Genomic DNA, 19,425 nt, shown 5'->3' on the forward strand with positions numbered 1-19,425 from the left:
AGTAATGTACATTATGTATTTACAAAAGAATATATAATAGAACTTGTGATATGTGGCCATTTTTTTTCTATTTGCATTTCTCTGCAGGGTTTCCATAGGTCTTTTCTGTTCGGAGGTCCATGTTGCAGTTGGAATGGAGCCAGGACTAGGGGCGAAAGCAGGCCTTGCTTATGTTTGCCAGTAGGAGATGTGCATCTTTCAACCCCAGGCCAAAACATGGAACTTTTCTGAGCAAGTAATCTTTGACGAGTTACAGGTATGTCAAGACACTCGAATCAAAACAAGGTGACATTTCATTGTTGTGGAACACATACACACCAAACCAAGTTGGCAATTTCACATAGAAATCAGAGGCTGTCCAGTCACTCTTTGACAAATCACATCTTAGGGAGAGAAGGAAGCTTGAGTGAGGTGAGAGAAGGGAGTTTTGCATACCACTCTCCATTGCATATTCCTGACAGGATAGTTCAACCACACAGAATGCCAGGAAGTCAAAGTGCTGTTAGAGTCCCGTGTAAATTGTATTCACATATAACACAGGACAGCTTTACCTCTACGGGGAACAATGGTCCTCTGCCATTTTGCTGATTGAGGCTTCAGTGGCTAGGACACTGTCGTCAGAGATTGGTGAAAGTGAAATCACAATTAAGCAGCACAGATTTGCCCCTCTAGCATTTAGGACCTAGCGTTTGGGTGGCTGCAACAGATGGCCCTGAGAAATCAACTTGCCTTTTTGTCATTCTGAGGTAAACTGACCCTCAGTGCTATGAATCAGGGAGATTCTTTCATCAACATACCACTCCTCTGTCCTCCTTAATCCAGTGACCAGGATTAAGGCAGAATGGTTAGGAGGATCATTTGATCTTGCCCTGAATTTCTCATTGCATCAGAAATTGAAAGGTTCTACTGCAATTCCAGAAATGACAAAAGCTGAACTGCTACAAGGATCAGAATGTTATAATTTTCACAGAGTCATTGTTGCACTAAACAGGGCCCTGCTAGTGAAGGACATTCAATTTACTAGTTATGTACAGTTTTTCAAGGACTGTTTGGAGATCCTTTGATGAAATAGTCTAAGTCTTGGCAGGACTTCCAAAGGGATTATATAAGGAATTAGAGCTGTGAACCACAGAAAGAATTTGTGAATTTTGTTTTCCACACACATTCATTTTCACAAATTACGGACATTGTGCAACTTGTGCAGGATTTACATGGGGCCTCTGAGATATGGAGGACAATGGCTGGAATCCTTAAGCACAGAAATGATGGAAACAACAGACATTTTAGCGAGAAACAGTCAGAGAGCTGCAGCCACCAGTATTGTTTTGAGAAATAGAGGGTCAACATTTTACTGCTGGAGATCTTCTGAAAAATCCACCTGTTTCCCCCTTCACTTCCATGAGCAAGGTTCATCTTGGACAGACTTTCTACTAGTCCCTCCTCCCCTTAACCTCATATTCTCATTTCCGGAGAGCAGATGGGTAAGTTACCAAGTCATAAAAAAATAACATCAGATCACTCATTTAAAATGCAGCACATCAATTCTCTCTTGATGAACTTTCTCTCCCAGTCTTCTTTTAGAAATTAAGTAGTCCTCAGGGAGCCCCAAGGAGCCAGTCAAAGCAGAGTCCCCTTTGAAGTCAACAGGAGCTTCATGCATGGACCCACTTTGTGAAGGGGTGTGGGGGTGTGGGGGTGTGGGGGGAGGGGAAGAGTAGAATGAGAGAGACGTGAGCCCTGAGTGACCACTTTTGCTTCATCTTGTTTTCCAGATATGGAGAAAATTCAGCGTGTTCATACCTACAGTGCTTCATGGTTTAGACTTATGAGAATGCACTAAATCCTGAATCTACCTTGTGCCCAGAGAGCCAAGAGAAAAAGGACAAAGAAAGAGAGGGAGGTAAGTGGCAGTTTGCCATGCCATTCCAGGGCTCAGTGGTCAAGGAGGTGCTATATATCCAACACTATATATCCAGCTAATAAACCAGTTCTCACAATCAGAGATCACTTGTGCATTCATAACAAAATATCCCATGGGTAATTATGGACCTGATTAATGTGCCGTTGAGGAAAAAAAATGAGATTTTTTTTTTCAACAGACATTGTTTTGCCATTCATTAACTTTCCATTTAGATCTTCTCTACATCCCCTCTCTAATATGCCACAGCCCGCTACTTTGAACCAACGGCACCTACCGATCTGACAGCACCCCTTTATTCCTTTGCTTGACCTTCCCTCTTCTCAAGTTGAGGAAACACCAATCCCCTACTTCAAAATCAACATTAAAAGGCAGTTCCCGGATCACTGTAATCTTTCTCTTTTGGATGGACTTTCAGATGACTGAACCCTCCCTAACCTCTCCCTCTTCCTTGGAACTGAGAGGAAGTGACATTCAGTAAGTACTCTTGGGTTGCAGTGGGGTCATCATAACTGCTGACCAGAAACACTTTCTCAGGGATGGTTAGGACAAATTCCTCTCCAGAAAGGAATATGAAATAATATCTCCTAGTAAGCAAGCTGTCTTCTGATTAATAATAGTTTTTTTTAATCACAGTATTACTTTCTTCCTAATATTTAACATTACCTAATGCAGTTTTCCTGCAGTAATTAATAGTAGCATGCTGTTGGTTCTACTATTATTTCAGTGCCCATTGAAGCAAACCTTTGGCTGGCAGAGAGTAGACATAAACTCATTTCTTATACTGAAAGCAAATAAAAATCCTTACGGGAGAGAACGGTATTGGGATGGGTGTGCCATTGCAGGGCAGACTGATCAGAGAGTCTACTACAATCAATCAATGGTATTGAGCGCTTACTGTGTGCAGAGCACTGCACTAAGTGCTTGACTACAAGGAAACATAAGGACTGTTGCACGTCTTGCACATCCTACATCCAGTCAACACCATAATGCAATGCACAAGAAGCCAGGAAAACTGAATGTGGGAGGATCTGCAGAAAATACTGTGGAACAGCAATCACTGTAACTGTACAAAACTTGCTCTCAACATAACATAACATAAAGGCACCATTGATATTGTTCTTGTTTTGAAATACTGTAAAAAATTGCTACATATGGCACATAACACATTTTTACATACATATATTTAATTTATAAAAGTTTTTTTTTCCTGTTTTCTATTTGCAGAACTGCTAAAATAAAATAAATTGTTTAATTTAAGGTGGAATACTTCATTATATAAAATAAAGTTTTACACGTGAATCTATGTGTTTTATTTAAGTTTTATACAGCGATAGGGTCTTGATTAGCTATTACACTGGACAACCTGGCTTGCAATTCTTCCTGTGTGGAGAAGCGGCTCGGTGGGTTAGTCCTGTTTTCAGCCAGGCGGAAGGCGGGGCCCGGCTCCAGGCTGGTGGCCATGGGGTTCTGTAGGCTCAGGAAAGGGGTGTCTTCGCCTATTCTCTCATCTTCTGTCTCACTCTCAGAACTACTGCTCTCAGAGCCTGTGTCGCTGTCCATTTCCACCCTGTTGGAAATGAGACCATTGGGCTTTGTTCTTTTTGCCCGTCGGCTATTGACGAGTTTCTTTGCGGGTTCCTGAGCGGGCTCGTACTCCTGCGTGGTCTCATATTCCTCGTCCTCCACTATCCTCAAGGGGCTGGCGGGGAGGCTGTTGCTCTCGTGGGCGGCGTTGTGGTGGAAGGAGTTGAACTGCTGGGGGTGGTGGTCATACTTCTCCCGTAATCGAGGTGGGGTGACCAGCAGGAGAGGCCTCTCTTCTTCGATAAAGGGGCTGACTGCCACTGAGGGCACGGACACTGTTAAGCTTGACATGGGTGGAGACATTTCTGACGGGGGTGACTTTGGGGAGCTGGGAGTGTGGAAGTCTACAGGTGACATGCGAGCTGGGGTAGTCATAGCTGACACATACCTGTGGACACAGAGAAAACACTGTGAGTCTTGAAAAAGCAGTGGCAGCACACCACAGAAAACAAACACATCATTCAAAGGGCTCAAGCTAAGGTGTGGGACCAAGGAATATAACAATTCTATTTCCTCAAGTAGCAGGTAGGGCATTGTGCTGCACTCAGGCATGTATGATGTTAAGCCACGATGGGTGGGTATAATTTCCCATGAAAGTTCTTCAGCTTTTCTACATGATAAAAGGTGTCCAATGGGGAAAATGAAAATAAAGTGGAAACAAGGAGAGTGCCTCAACTTTCAGTTCTCTACTGAAGTTCAGGAATGGGCAGAGTGGAAGTAAAATTTTTTTTTAGAGATACAATATGCATGTATGTCCTGACCACTCATTTCCCAAGGGCCTAGGGGACTAAGGAGCTGAATAACCACTGGAGAGGACCTGGGGGGTGGGAAAGGATCCTGGAGGACTGGATGGATACTCATCTTAGACTGTTACCCCATTAGGAACCAGGGACAGGGAGTAGACCACATTTATTCATTTCTTTCCCAGTGCTGGGTACTGTGCTTTGCACACAGTAAGTGCTAAATAAATGCTATTCCTACCATTAATAATAATCATTGTGGCATTTGTTAAGCACTTACTATGGGCCAGGCACTGTACTAAGTGCTGGGGTAGATACAAGCAAATCAGGTGGGACCCAATCCCTGTCCTGCATGGGGCTCACAGTCTTAATCCCCATTTTACAGGTGAGGTAACAGAGGCACAGAGAAGTGAAGTGACTTGCCCAAGGTCACACAGCAGACTGGTGTAGGATCTGGCATTAGAACCCATGGCCTTCTTACTCCCAGACTCGTGCTCTACCCACTATGCCATGCAGCTTTCACTATCTGCTCAGAACTGCTATCCTCCTACCCCTTGGATAAACAAGTAAGTACCTTTGATTCCTCCTCTAACACCACCAAGGCTTACTTGGGGCATTTTAATCATTAAGATACTGAAAAAAGCCACAGTAACAATAATTTCTTTGTGTGCGACATTCTTCCTTGAACTGGTCCCCTACATTTTTCCATGAATTGCTCCCCTTTCTGGTGATCCAGTCAATGTTTTGGGTGCTACTTACCAAGTACTTAAGTAGTAAATCTCTAGTTGTGAATGAGGAAACTAGTGGTAAAGACTTTAGGGTCTGATTTATTCAATTCCATGACAATGGCATATGCACTGGGGAGAACTGACATCCTTGGTTGAGTTTGCCTGAAGCAAGTGCATCTTATGAGCATCCTCCCCACCCGACTCCCCAAATATCTGTCTTTGCCCCACATTTCCATGGCATAAAACTAAATCCCAGGGCCAAGTAGATTAATATCTGTGATGGGGGTCCTATACAGACATAAAAAAATGGTTTCAGAGCTACTTCCACTAGCCCGCCCAAGAGCCCACCCTGGGAGCCCTGGCATAAGCCCCCCCACCTGACTAAGGTACTGCACTTACTGTGCTTGTGGCCAGTTTCCTTGCCCTGCCTTTGGAGTCATATTTGTGTCCAGTCCTGCTGGTTTGGTGGGGGGGCTTTTTTTTCTTGGATCGTTTCCTTCCTCTCTCTCTCAGCGCCCAGGAGAGGGGACAAGAAGTGGGGGAGTGTGGAGGCGGGGATGAAACTGGAGGTGTTAACAGGTCCTCCCAGGGCAGGAAAGTGTGAACACGACAGGGAACAGTCCCCAGAGGAAAAAAAAAAAGCAGGAAGACCAAGGAAGTTATCACAAATTTTTAGCAGATAAAATCTTAGCTCAATTTTCTAATGCAAAATGACCCCCTTTATTTGACCCCTAGTTTAGTGTTTTTCAAACTGGGGCTCACTAAGATGGGGACCAACACCAATTTAATTTAGCTCAAGGATTAAAACAATAATTTCAGAAAGGTTTCCCCCTGCAATTCATTGGATGTCCTTGAAATACGGCCAGAGACTTCCACAGCAGAGCCGGTGAGTCCCAAGTTACTATCTCAGTTCCAGCAAGTGAAAGACTATTGGTGTGGTATCAACACTTTTAGGGCCACAATTCATCTATAAAGATTTTATTCCTAATACTATGAGTTTTTGTTACTGTACTAAATCAGGCCCCAGTTTGAGAAATGATATCCCCTGACTCAAGACTGCAACAAAATACTTATATTCTATAGGTAGAAAGAATAAAAGAAATATTTTCTACATTTTACATTTCCTTTTCTAAAGAGAGATGAGGGAACCAAAGACAGACAAGAAGGCTCAATCCAACGGGCATGTCAGGGAAGCAACTTGGAATAATGGAAAGAGCATTGGCTTGCCAGTCAGGAGACTCCAGTGCAAATCTAGTCCCTATTGCCTGCTATATGACTTAGGGCAAGAAACTTGACTTCTCCATGCCTCAGTTCCCCATTCTGTAAAATGGGAATGAGATACCTGTTCTCCCTCCCTTTAAGGGTGAGCCCTGGGGCTGTGTCCGATCTGATAGGCTTGAGTGTATGTCCCGAATTTACCCCAGTGCTTAGTACAGTGTTTGGATAATTTGTCACTTAATAAATACCATCATTATGACTGTTATTATGCATGGGGGGGACAATTCTGAGTGAAATACCTTTATCTGAAATAAATTGAAATATACAGTCACTTCTTACATATTGGGACTGATCACTGTATTCAGAATTCCCATGTGGCCTCAATGAATCTACATAATAGTTAAAAAATATAGGGTTCTTCTCTTCAAATAATCTTGAGTTTTGCCATGCACAGAGCTAGCTATTCTTTATAATAATCCTACAATAATTGCTGAATGCAAAAAAATTCTTACTTCTAAACTGGCACACACAAATACAAATTCAACATGCTCTGAGATTACAAAGGTCCTCTATACTTGAGCCCAAACTGTATCATGGACTTCTGAGCCATTAGTCAAAGAACAAGCAAAGTATACTAAAAATATTTGGAATTTCATTCCTGGTCATTTTGGTGTCTTCAGAATAGGAGAATTAGAGCTTCTTCTGCTCTCCCTTGTATCTCTAGCAGTTACATTTCCTAACCATCAGCAACTTAGGCCACAGCTCTGCTATGGATCTCTCTATTTTGACTCTGAACCTTAATCACCCTCAGCAGGAAAGATATAGGCCTAAGGTGTAACAGTGTGCTCAGAGTCAGGGGGTAGGTCACTCAGTTTGAAGAAGAGAAGGCAGGGAAAGCTTAGAGCAGGATGTAATATCCTCAGGCCTGACCTTCAGGCCAGAGAAGTGAGGAACACCTCCACAGTTTGGAGAATGCCACTGAAATTCCTGCTACCCTGGGAAGGGCTAGGGGCAAGATTTTTTCTAGTTCCACTACAAAAATGAGAGTGGATGTGAGCAGTGAGAAGGCAAAAAAGAGGACCACTGCAGTCCAGCTAATGGGGTCCTCAGGGGAATCTGTGACCAGGAATTTTAATATGGCTCAGCTAATACCCTGCTGAATTTGAGGAGAAAGTAAGGAAGTAAGACCACAGAGGATACAGGGTATAGCTGGGGAATTAGGAGAGGCCTAAACAAGAGGCCAGGGAGTTATATTTGTTTTTTGAGCCCAGGATTCAATGGTTCTATGGCCTAGTGGATAGATCACGGGCTAAGGAGTCAGAAGGACCTGGATTCTAATCCTGGCTCCACCACTTGTCTGCTCCATGACCTTAGACAAGTCACTTCACTTCTCATCTGCAAAATGGGCATTGATTGTGAGCCCCATGTGGGACAGGGATTGTGTCCAACCTAATTAGCTTGTACCTATCCCAGCACTTAGTGTAGTACCTGACATGGAGTAAGTGCTCAACATACACCACTATAAAAAAAAAAGTTTCTCTAGCCATCCAGGCTCAGAAAGAGTCTAGCCAAAATTAACTGCAGCGTGGCTTAGTGGAAAGAGCACAGGCTTGGGAGTCATAGGTTGTGGGTTCTAATCCAGGTTCCTCCACCTATCAACTGTGTGACTTTGAGCAAGTCATTTAACTTCTCTGTGCCTCATTTACCTCATCTGTAAAATGGGGATTAAGACTGTGAGCCCCACGTGGGACAACCTGATTACCTTGTATCTACTCTAGCATTTAGAAGAGTGCCTGGCACATAGTAAGCGCTTAACAAATACCATTACTATTATTATTATTATTATTAACTGCCCCCAAAGGAGCTAGAACATAATTATGGAATTTTTGGTAATAATCTTTTGGCTTCTTTCAACTTTTGAAAGGTAAGATTGAAGGTTGATTTGGTGTAATATAGAAGAGGATGAGCACATTATTGGGTGTGGCATGCTACAACTGGGGGCAAAACCTGATTTTTAAAGGGCAGGGAGAAAGGACAGAGTTTATGAAGGCATTAGTGGTAACAAATTCAGTGTTTGGATTCTAGGAAGCCTTCATCCTTTGCCTCCCTTTCACCCTCCCTCAACCCTCATCAGCCCTACCAGCACTAAATCTTTTACTGGAAAACAGCCTAAAAGGACAGTGTCCTGAAAAATGTTTTCCCAAACAGTGATGCAGAACACTACCTTCCCTGTCTCACCCATTCTACTAAACCCCAGAATTCTGGAAGCCCAAACCATTTTAAAATCCAGACGCCTCCCAGAGAGCAGTGCAGAAGACAATATCTACTGCGATAGCTGCCTACATTGCAGAGCCAGTGCAGCCTGTCAGAAATGCTCCTCAATTTGTTGATCAATCATTCTTGGGATTTCATAAAAGTGATACTAGGAGATGAAACAGGCAATTGCTTCCCTCTGAATCCCCAGTAAACAATGACACAGCCCTTGGCCTGAGATGGATGACATTCTATCTAAGAAATAACTTGCCGTATGCTAGAGGATTCCCAGAGCCATCACTCTACAAGCATGCAGATGCCTGGGGATTGATTTCAGGTTAACTGTTGTTCACCAGGATTGAGCTTTTCCTCTCCCAGACTCTAAACTCACTGTGGGTAAGAAATGTGTCTGCTTATTGTTATATTGTACTCTCCCAAGTGCTTAATGCAGTACTCTGCACACAGTAAGCACTCAGTAAATACGATTAACTGACTGCTAGAATCACTGAAGCTTTCAGTTTGGTCCACTAAGAAGCACTGGCTTCTTAATGGGGTCCTCTGCCCTTCAGTTACTCCTTTGCTAATATTTCTACCCTTCGATTTTACCTTTCACTGTGAGGAGAGTCTCGATAAGAGTCAGGGGTCTCTCTGGCGTGCCTGAGGAAACTGTTGCATTCTCGAGGGCCTCCTATGCCATTAAGCCGTCCTCTGGGACCCCCCGTTGGGCTGGTGTGCCTGCTGTTCTCTACTGAAGATGTCATGAGCACCGAGTGACTTTCCGAGATGATGCTTTCTGTATGCCCGTTGCTCCAGCTGGGGAAAAATGGTGGGAAGAGAGAACAGAGAATTAAGTTGGGGGAAAATAGGGGGGAAATAAGTAGGGGTAAGAATATGGAAGGGAGTGATTAGGTGGGGAGGATAAGGGAGGAAATAGGGTTTCCTTTTAAAATGAATTTCTTTTGTACTGTACTTTTCCCTGTGATTACTTCAGTGCAGTGCACACAGCTCACTAAATACCATTCATTCATAAAGAGAATTCACTCAGTGTACCAGATTTTTAAAATCCACCAGGCTTGGGGCAGAGAACACATACTATTTAGAGCCCACAAGAGCTGCCCATTCAAATATTGAAACTCAGTTACACATATAGAAGCTCAGTTATACTTTGAGAGTGGTGGATGACACTGGGCAACCTTCAATTTAAAAGCTTCAATAATTCACTGGCCTTTTATTTTATGAAAGACCAGTAGATGAGATGGGAGAAGGCCAGCCATGAGATAGAGTCAGCATTCCAAAGTGGAAAAGAACCCCCACCTACAACCCAGGATGAGAGTGACAATGCATAGCCTAATTAATTTCAAAATAGACTTTACCTTTAACAACTGCATCCTTTTCATTCTAATGCGGGAAAGTTGTAATCATCTGAAAATTCTTGCAGGGCACATATTTTTTTCATTCACTTTTTCTGGTTCCTATTTGTGCTCTGGAAGCACAAACTGTTCTCAAGGTACATGGTATAACAGTGCTAGGATAGGGACATACATCATTTTCTATTCTCATACCTGTGGCTGGGTGTCTGGGTGACGGTGGTGGAATGGTGGGTTGTTGAGGTATAGTGGCTTGTTGAAAATGATGTCTCTGTTTCTCTTTCTATAACATGCTCGCTAGAGATGACATTTTTGGACACATACTGCTGGATAAACAAAGACAGTCCTGTTTCAGATTCACAGACAGAGATTATAGCATATGGGCTTAAATCCATGCAGCGTGGCTTAGTGGAAAGAGGCCGGGCTTTGGTCATGGGTTCGAACCCCGGATCTGCCACCTGTCAGCTGTGTGACTGTGGGCAAGTCACTTAACTTCTCTGTGTCTCAGTTCCCTCATCTGTAAAATGGGGATTAAGACTGTGAGCCCCACATGGGACAACCTGATTCCCCTGTGTCTACCCCAGCGCTTAGAACAGTGCTCTGCACATAGTAAGCGCTTAACAAATACCAACATTATTATTATTATTATCCATGCTTCAGAGGTTTTAGGGGGTAGGCGAGGTAGGTGGAGGCTTAGCCGCCAATGCTGCGCTAGCAGTCTCTCCCTTTTTTTAGGGTATTTTAAAGCACTTACTATATGCCAGGCACTGTATTAAGCCCTAGAGTATATACACGTTAATCATGTTGGACACAGTCCATGTCCCACGTGGGGCTCACAGTCCTAATCCCCATTAACAGATGAGGTAACTGAGGCACAGAGAAGTGAAGTGACTTGCCCAAGGTCACACAGCAGACAAGTGGCAGAGCTGCAATTAGAGCTCCTCTTCCCCCAGACTGAGCTCCTCTTCTCCCTCTACTCCCTCTGCCACCCCCCCTTTACCTCTCCACAGCTAAACCCCCCTTTTCCCCTTTTCCCTCTGCTCCTCCACCTCTCCCTTCCCATCCCCACAGCACTGTAGTCGCCTGCTCAACTGTATATATTTTCATTACCCTATTTATTTTGTTCATGAATTGTACATCGCCTTGATTCTATTTAGTTGCCATGGTTTTTAAGAGATGTTCTTCCCCTCGACTCTATTTATTGCCATTGTTCTTGTCTGTCCGTCTCCCCCGATTAGACTGTAAGCCTGTCAAACGGCAGGGACTGTCTCTATCTGTTGCCGACTTGTTCATCCCAAGCACTTAGTACAGTGCTCTGCACATAGTAAGCGCTCAATAAATACTATTGAACGAATGAATGAATGAACCTAGGTACTTCTGACTCCCAGGTCCGTGGTCTAACCACTAGGCCAAGCTACTTCACTAGGAGCTGATTTTAGAGACCAAACTCATCAGCAGTCACCAAAGTTTCTAACCCTCAATCTGAGTGAAAAAGTGTTTCTTAGCTCCTAATTGTCTCACACTAACAGAGACAGCATTTCACAACCCTGAGCCTAACTCTTACCCTCCAGTAGTATTGTTCTTCAAGCAACACCATCTACTGACCAAATCCAGCACACAATAGTACATTTCCCAATAACTGCTGGTCTGGAACAGCAAATTACTTGTAGGGAAGATGACAATTTCATAAAGGCATCTAGTTACTTATTTTTCCAACCGCAGTCCCTGCTCTACATAATGCACGAGCACATTACAACCAAGTAATCAAGGTGGTGATATTCCTTATATGATCGCAGTGACTCAGAAATAGCTCACCTGAGGGGAAACATAGTCACATACTTAAGACAGGACACATTTTTAAGATTAATGAGTGGCAGAAAAAGGCCGAGTGGAGTCAGAATAAAAAATGAGCTAAAAAAAAGCAATAAAGATGTATTGTGACAGCCTTATTGTTATCGATCTCCTAAGACATCATAAATTCCTTGGCTGAAAGGAAGATGAGATGCTGTGTTGTGTACATTTCAAGGTAAGTTCATAATATAACAAATACTTATATTGAATAACACTTTTATAATGAATAAACAAATGGGTGGCAATAACTTTAGATACTGGGATGAATAAATGAAAGGTTGGCAATAAGATCAGTGCCTTGACACTGGGAACCGGTGTCTGCTGAGCTTGTTCCCAGGACAGAGTGATTCAAGGAGAAGCATTACTATCAGGTAGTTCTATCATTCACGTTTCTCCTCCACTTCCCTTGGATGGGGCCCACAACAATAGATTTGTCAGAGGCCACTGGAAGGCTTGTGTGGGCCTCAGAACATGTACGTCAAAGAGGCATACTGGCAGTCAGAAACTAACTTCTACTGCATTATTTCAATGTTTGGCAGGTGAATTAGTTTCCATTTGATTGAGAAGGCATGTAGGAATGATATTCAGATGGCTTGCAATGGAGTACACCAGAGAAGTGGAGACTGCACTGTATTTTATCTACTATGATTCAAGTGAGATGCATTTAAATTTTTTTAGAGCTTTGGGGTTAACATTTTTGACACCTGGAAATGAAAAGGAAAATGGAAAGCAGGAGAATGACTTGTCTGAATTTGATCAACCTGACAGTAGCAGTGTCAGGAACAGACAGTCATCCTTTTGAGTGTGAGGACCGCTCCCCCCCCACCCCCAGCCTATGTTTCTTTTTGCCTTCCAGTCACACAAAGAACAGGTTGCACTATTGATGTGGGGAATCAGTCTTTTTCCTTATTTATATCAAGAGTGGTTAATCTCTAAAAGACTAAGGAAATAAAACCAATAGTAGAGGAAACTATTTGTGATAAAGGATCATCTGTAATAAAGGATTGGGCATCAGAATAGAGTGCTTTGTTAGATGCTTAAACACAACCTGATGGATGAATAAACCACTAACTACAATACGTCTCATCAGCCACTGAAATTAGAGTTATCATCCAAATTTACTAATCACACACACAGTATTAGTATTCCCACTCATTGGTGTTAAGAGATGGGGGTAAGAATTATGATGAGTAACAAGACTTCTTGTTTAGAAGATTATAGCAGAAGGGTTGGGATTATATATGATGGGCATTTCTTTTGTTTGGGAGTCCATGTGGCTCTGGTTTAAGGAGTAGCAAACATTGAGTTAGGGGACTTGGTGTCCTGTCTCTGCCACGGACCCTTTAAGTGACTTTGGTCATGTCACGTGATTTCTTGTTTCCTCCTTTATAAATTGGAACTATTAATGCTGCCAGAGTGTTATGAAAGTCCCTCTCACAAAATTCTATAATTTAATCAATGCTAAAAACAATAATTAGGAATATCATTCAGTCTCAAAGGAAAACCATTTCCTGATAGTATCTTGTAATGTCAATTTTTCTTATTTTTTCAGATGTAACCTACAGTTAAGGTATTCATTCACCATGCAAAGTGGCCCAGATATTATTAGCTAACCCCTTTTACAGAAAACCTGCAAGAGGAAATATGCTCAATTTACAGTAAATCAAAGCCATTTTTTTTCAAGGGCTCCCATTATTTCCTCATAGAGAAACCCCATATTCCTGGAAACCCTGGTGATTAATGGTCGCCGCTAAGAGCTTAAAAGCTATAAAAATAAACTGTAGGGGAGCACTCGCCGGTCAGAATTACTCATGACTCCCGGGAAGCCCAGAATCAAACCTACATTGACCAGCTGGACATTTTCCGGAGGTGGGTTAGGGTGATGAGGCCCATTCGCCAGGTTCACCATGTTATTGCGCTCAGAACGAAGGCTCTGCCGGAGGCGATCGTGCAGCTTTTTCCGCTGCTTCCTGTTTGGGGAAAGAGGAATCATTTTCCAGTCAAAGAATTAAACTACTGCGATTCTCAATAGTCGAACCACTACTCAAGTCACTTGAGTGGTCTCAACCTTTTATCAATGAACAAAAATGTAATTCCAGAGGATGACCTTCTCGTTGGAAAATGGGGCTAGCAAGACTCACCTGCATTTCTGAGGAGAGGAAAGAGAAGGAGAACTTTGAGGAGGCGAGGGCTGAGGGGAATCAGTAGTGTAAAATGTTCAGTCTCATTAAGTTTGAGTGTGGGGGTGTTTGTGTGTGTTTGTGTGAGTGAGCCTGTGTTTTTTAGTCTCCCTAAAGTTTTATGTTAACTAATACACACCCTTTTACTTCTATCCCTTGTTCAAGTTGAACAATAACTGGTGAATAGGCAGTTGATAAAAGATGCTGATTTAACTTGTTCTAATGATGACATGAATTTTTTGACTGGCTAAGAAAAAGTAATGGGCAGGTGAGTTATTTATTTATTTATTTGCTAAGCTTCTCCTAGGTGCTTCGGAAGCAGCCCAGGACATCTGCTGTAGAGGAGAATAAGAGGCACTTGCAGTGTATACAAGATGTTTTGGTGACATGCATTTCCTAACCCTGATCTCTGTATGTGAGTACATGCTTCACTGCAGCAGGGCACAGTTCTCCACCCATGTATAAAGCAGGAGAATTGGGCATACTGAAACTATTGAGGCTGCATATTTTGGAAGTCTACCATTTTAAATGATATCATTACAGAGCAGTCACTGCATTTCTGCCCAAGATTAAGCCCAGTGAGGAACGCAGAGGAAATAAGGTATACAGTATATATTGGTTTTTGTTCCCTGAAGTCCCATTTAACTTATAAATGCTGTTCTCTGGCGTTTGCCGACATCATTTGTGAAATCATCATAGAAATGACAGAGTTTTGGCAGGAAAGCTCTGATGTATGAAGTAAAACTATCCTGAATTTTGTCTGGGAAATGGGAAAAGACATTTCAGTTCTATTCATTGATCAAAAAATAAAAATTAGATGATAGGAGAGTAAAGTTAGTGAAGTTTCTAATATAAAGCCATCCAAAATAGACTTCAATTCTTTCAATATGATTTACACTCACCTTTTTGGTGAGAATTATTTTGCTCTGATCATACATACAGTGAACAGCTGTACTAGTGCTTATTTATGTGCTCTATAGAGGTACAGTCACAATTTACAGAAATTTTTTAAAAAAAAAATCAAAGGCAAGCACAACCTTAGTGTGTGGGACTGTGTGGATTTTAATACTTTAATGTGTTCTAATGTATATATAAATATGTATATACACATAGAGGGACTAGAACATAACAAAATGCATTTTATATTTTCCTGTGACCAATTCAATAGTATCTGTTGAGCACCTACTGTGTGTAGGGACAGTACCAAGCACTCGGGGGAATGTGCAATAGAAATTAAAGGCCTGGTTCCTGCCCTTCTGTAACTTAGAATGGAATATTAAAATTTCTTGCACCTGGGATTATTACATTTATATCAATCATGAGAGCAAAGTCACTGATAAGAGGCCTTAGATACTAGAATAAATCATCTGGTACTGAGGAGTATCTTTAAGGAATGAAGTGGGAAAGAAGCATCTCTAAAATTATTTCCCATTTATGATCATAATAATAGTATTTGTTAGGAGCTTATTATGTGTGAATCACTGTTCTAAGTGAGGGGGTAGATACAAGGTAATCAGGTTGTCCCACATGGGGCTCAGAGTCTTAATCCCCATTTTACAGATGAGTTAACGAGGCACAGAGAAGTTAAGTGGCTTGCCCAAGGTGACACAGCAGACAAGTGATGGAGCCAGGATCAGAACCTATGACCACTGACTCCCAAGCCCAGGATCTTTCTGCTTAGCTACACAACTCTTTGATTCTTTTCTTCATATATTTCACAATGCTGTGGAGCTAAATATTCAGTGGCACAAAATGTCACCTTGCTTAGTAGTGTTATTTGCCAACTCACTTACTCCTAATTCTTGCTGTTATGTAAAAAAACAACTTGGTATTCCTTCTAATCCTCTTTGTGTCCAGCACACTGAAGTGGTTGGGTAAGCATTACAAATCACCAAGGGAATCTGACCTTTCTGAGGTAGCAGTGACTATTACTACCAGGCAAAATGTAGTGGAACTGAACAATTATCCTAGGCATTTGATCAATGAATATATTCAGGTGGAGCAACAGTAAATTCAGGCCCTCATTTTCAATAGCAGAGTTTTGAGTCTTCGGTTGTTTTTCATCTTCTTCTTCTTCTCCTCCTCCTCCTTTTTTTGAGGTAGGGGTGGGGTGGGAGGCTGAATTATGCCAAATGGATTGGAAGGGGTATTTATTGTTTATCCTTTCTGGGTTAATGATAGATTAAAAAAAGGAAGAGGAAAGTTTACTTGGTTTTGCAGTAGGCCACAACACACATGATGCCAACTACAAGAAGAGCAATGCAGATGCCAGTGATGGTCAACACTCTTTTCTGGTAGAGTTCCTCGGCTTCTGGAAAGGGGACAAAACAAGGTCTGGTTACCAAGTGGCATATGCCTCCTGAGCTGTGAAAACTGAATAGCAATCATGCTACATATTATTGATCATCCTTTTAAGAAAATAAAATAAACACATGGCTACTATGAACAGCTGAAAGTAACTCAGGCAAAAATGTATTCTTCACATAATAGTAGAAACAGGTTGGAAACATTCAAAATTAAAATAAAAAAATAATATTTGTAGTAAGCTACAAATGTATTAAATACTAATTAAGATGACACAACAAAATACAATGGACAATAGGTGGACACTATAATTAATAATGGGTCAAATAGTCAATAATTATTACATAACTTAGAATATTTGCTTTTGGTTCTTGCAAAGAGAGCTGGAATGAAGATTGGGTTCAAGGACAGGCTCTGACAAACCCCTTTTCCTTTTTAATTACCAAGGATTTAGCAACATCACTTTACTTCCCAGTGGTCTCTACAAGAGCCATTTCCAACCATTACTATTAATAAGAATAATAACAGTGATAATAAATGAAACATAAATTGAAACATTTGTGAACATAAGCTTGGCAAGTAGTTACCAAAGGAAATGAGCCAAATCTCCTGTGATTGAGGAGTAAAATCTAAATGTGAGGAAAAATAAACTAGTCTTGCCTTGAGTAGCAGTGCACTGTATCAGAGAAATTAAATGGGGCTATCTATACCATGACAGTTTATAACAAAAAGAATGGTCCAGGCCAAAATGTTCTCCCGCCCTCCTGATGAAAATCATTTTTAATTCACTGATCTCATTCAGAGAGATAGTTTATCTTTATAAAGAAATCATTAGCACAAGTGGTGTTTGGCTTGGAGAAGCCCCCACATTCCAGCATTCGTCACACTTGGCAAAGAGCTACTGGATGTTGTACTAGGGAAATGCTCAGACTTGAACTGGGGGTATGATTGGGTCTGAATGAAGTCAATATCTTTGATTCAGATACATTTTTCTCTTTGTCACTGCAATGGACACTCACTGAAGGATTTAATTTGTTACTATAAACCAGTTATTTTTCCAAAGGCACACTTCTAATCAAGCTGAATTGAAAGTGGCCCAGTTCTTTCAGAAACTGAACATTCTAGCAGATAAATCACAATGATTAAGAGATGGACTCAAAAATAGAATTCTCTGACATAACTGAAGTTGTTGACTTATGTTAATTAAGTTGGTCAACAACTTTGGGTTGTGGTTTAAACACAATTATCCATTTTGTACATCAGCAGAATATTTCCTTTAAGACAAATCTAAACTTCTGACTTTTCTTCTGGGAAATTGCTAGGTTCTCTAACGTCCTTAGAGTTTTACAGGAAGCTTCCCTAAAATGAAAAGTAAATTTTCATTTCTATGACACAATGCACCTTATTACCAAAAATAAAAATAATTGCTACCAGCCGAGCTCATGATAATCAAACGCGAGTTAACAGATCACGAACATTATCAAATCAAATTAATAGCACTGATTATTAAGGGAAGAGGAGGAAGAGGAGAAGAAAAGTCAGTGGGTAAAACTAGATTGCTGCATTGATTAAACAAAAACAAAAAACAAACCAAAAAAACCTAAAGGTTGGAAATTGAAAAGAAAAAGAAACCAAACAGGACAGACGACAAAAAGAGAGACACAGAGAGTGAAGTACAAGGAAAGATGGGGTTAAAAGTTGAAGAGTCAACTGTAGGCCCTGGCACAGCATGCTCGATACTGGAAAAAACAGAATAAAGAAATGCTTGAAAAAAAGAAGCAGAGTTAGAAGGGATTTCCCATACAGCATAACCCCTATGCTAGGCTAGTCAGTGTTTCCTAAAAGCATTTATTAGGGAGCCAAGCAGCTGGTGAATTGTCCCAAAACAATGCACCAGAAGACAGAGAATTAATGTTAAATGTGCACCACCTGGCAAAGGTTAGTGACTACCTGCAATCTAAATATGTGTGGTAACTTGCTTTCTTTCCTCTCCATCCATATTAGCCAAAAGTTTGGGTATATTTGATATTTCTGATTTGGAGGTATATATAATTTATCCTGCTTTCCTTAATCTAGGTTTTAGAACCTGGATGTGGGAGTTTGGTCCTAGGAACATGGGTTCATTCTAGTATGGAATATGTGTGTTGGATGCAAAAGGCCTGGGCAGTCATTATTTTCCTTGTCCTCATAGGTCTTGATGGATTTAGTGGGGGCATCTCAAGAGTCTTCTTCAGAAAGGTTGCTGCTTTGAATAATGACAAAACAGGAGATGGTTCCACATTAGAGGCAGTGAATTCCAGGCCAAGATACCACATGTTTCCTCACCGCCTTTTTTTCTTTTCTTTTGTATTAAAACACCAGTAAATTGCTTTATGGTTACTCTGCCAACTCTCTGGCACATTCTAAATCCATTGCACGTTTCTCAGAGAAAGCTGTGTGATCAGCTCCGGGAGTTCAAAAATTGGATAATTTCTTTGGGGACAAACATTAGGGTTTCCAGTGAACTATTGGAAAGTGGGTCATATAGATTTGCTCATAGTTCTAAAATGGATGTGTTTGAGTGCACTCTTCACCATCAAAGACTTCTGATGCTGTTCTGCATTTTGGGGACTTGTTCATTCCAAGTGCTTAGTACAGTGCTCTGCACATAGTAAGCACTCAATAAATACTATTCAATGAATGAATGGGGGAAAAATTAACCCTCTTAGGTCTTGTCATTTAGTTTGGCCAGCTACCCAAGGATTTAGAGTGATTGTTTATCTCGTGGAAAAAAAAAGTAAATGTAAATAAGTCATTCTAATGGCATTGGTAATAGAAATATAGAAAATTCCATTTTGCTGGAGGCTATGTCCCATTAAAATGGGTCCATAGGCATGGGAACAGCAAATCATTAAAGACAATGAAAAATGGAGATGAGGTTTTTGTACCACAAGAGACTGATTCATGGCAGGGTGTGCAGAAGTGCAAATTTCAAATTGGCAATGTGCAGGGGAACCAATATTTGGTGGAACTGAAGACAATTTAACTTATGTTGTGTGATGAATGAGTTTTGCAACGGACTGGAGTCATGTCCAACGGTTGATGCTGCAGAAAATGAGGGAAAAACTAGCCCTTCGATGTACAACCATAAAAATTAAGTGAATGTGCAGGAAACTAAGAGCACATATTCACATGAGATGACCATGAAAAAGCAAAAATGGAAGGAAAAGCCCAATAAGTAACTCTGTGTTTGGGTCATCAATGTTGGACACCACTCACATAATATAGCCATAATTTATT

The 19,425-nt window shown here is 41.3% G+C and overlaps 1 protein-coding gene across 10 annotated transcripts in view; it reads right to left on the bottom strand.

Moving 5' to 3' along the window:
* Nucleotides 1–1,687: 1,687 nt before the first annotated feature.
* NRG1 (neuregulin 1) overlaps nt 1,688–19,425 on the bottom strand; it is a 1,057,599-nt gene continuing 1,039,861 nt past the window's right edge. For 8 of the 10 annotated variants that reach the window (XM_029065525.2, XM_029065523.2, XM_039912020.1 and 5 more), the window contains 5 exons: nt 16,051–16,153; nt 13,506–13,632; nt 10,007–10,137; nt 9,051–9,257; nt 1,688–3,893 (listed from right to left, as the gene is read on the bottom strand). In XM_029065525.2, coding sequence (XP_028921358.1) covers nt 3,242–3,893; nt 9,051–9,257; nt 10,007–10,137; nt 13,506–13,632; nt 16,051–16,153 — 1,220 coding nt within the window. In that variant the 3' untranslated portion in view covers nt 1,688–3,241. Of the gene's footprint in view, nt 3,894–9,046; nt 9,258–10,006; nt 10,138–13,505; nt 13,633–16,050; nt 16,154–19,425 lie in introns of those variants that run through there. The other 2 variants (XM_029065521.2, XM_029065527.2) reach the window with 2 other exon arrangements.

This window comes from Ornithorhynchus anatinus, chromosome 5 (assembly GCF_004115215.2).
Source record: "Ornithorhynchus anatinus isolate Pmale09 chromosome 5, mOrnAna1.pri.v4, whole genome shotgun sequence".
NCBI classification, from domain to species: Eukaryota; Metazoa; Chordata; class Mammalia; order Monotremata; family Ornithorhynchidae; genus Ornithorhynchus; species Ornithorhynchus anatinus.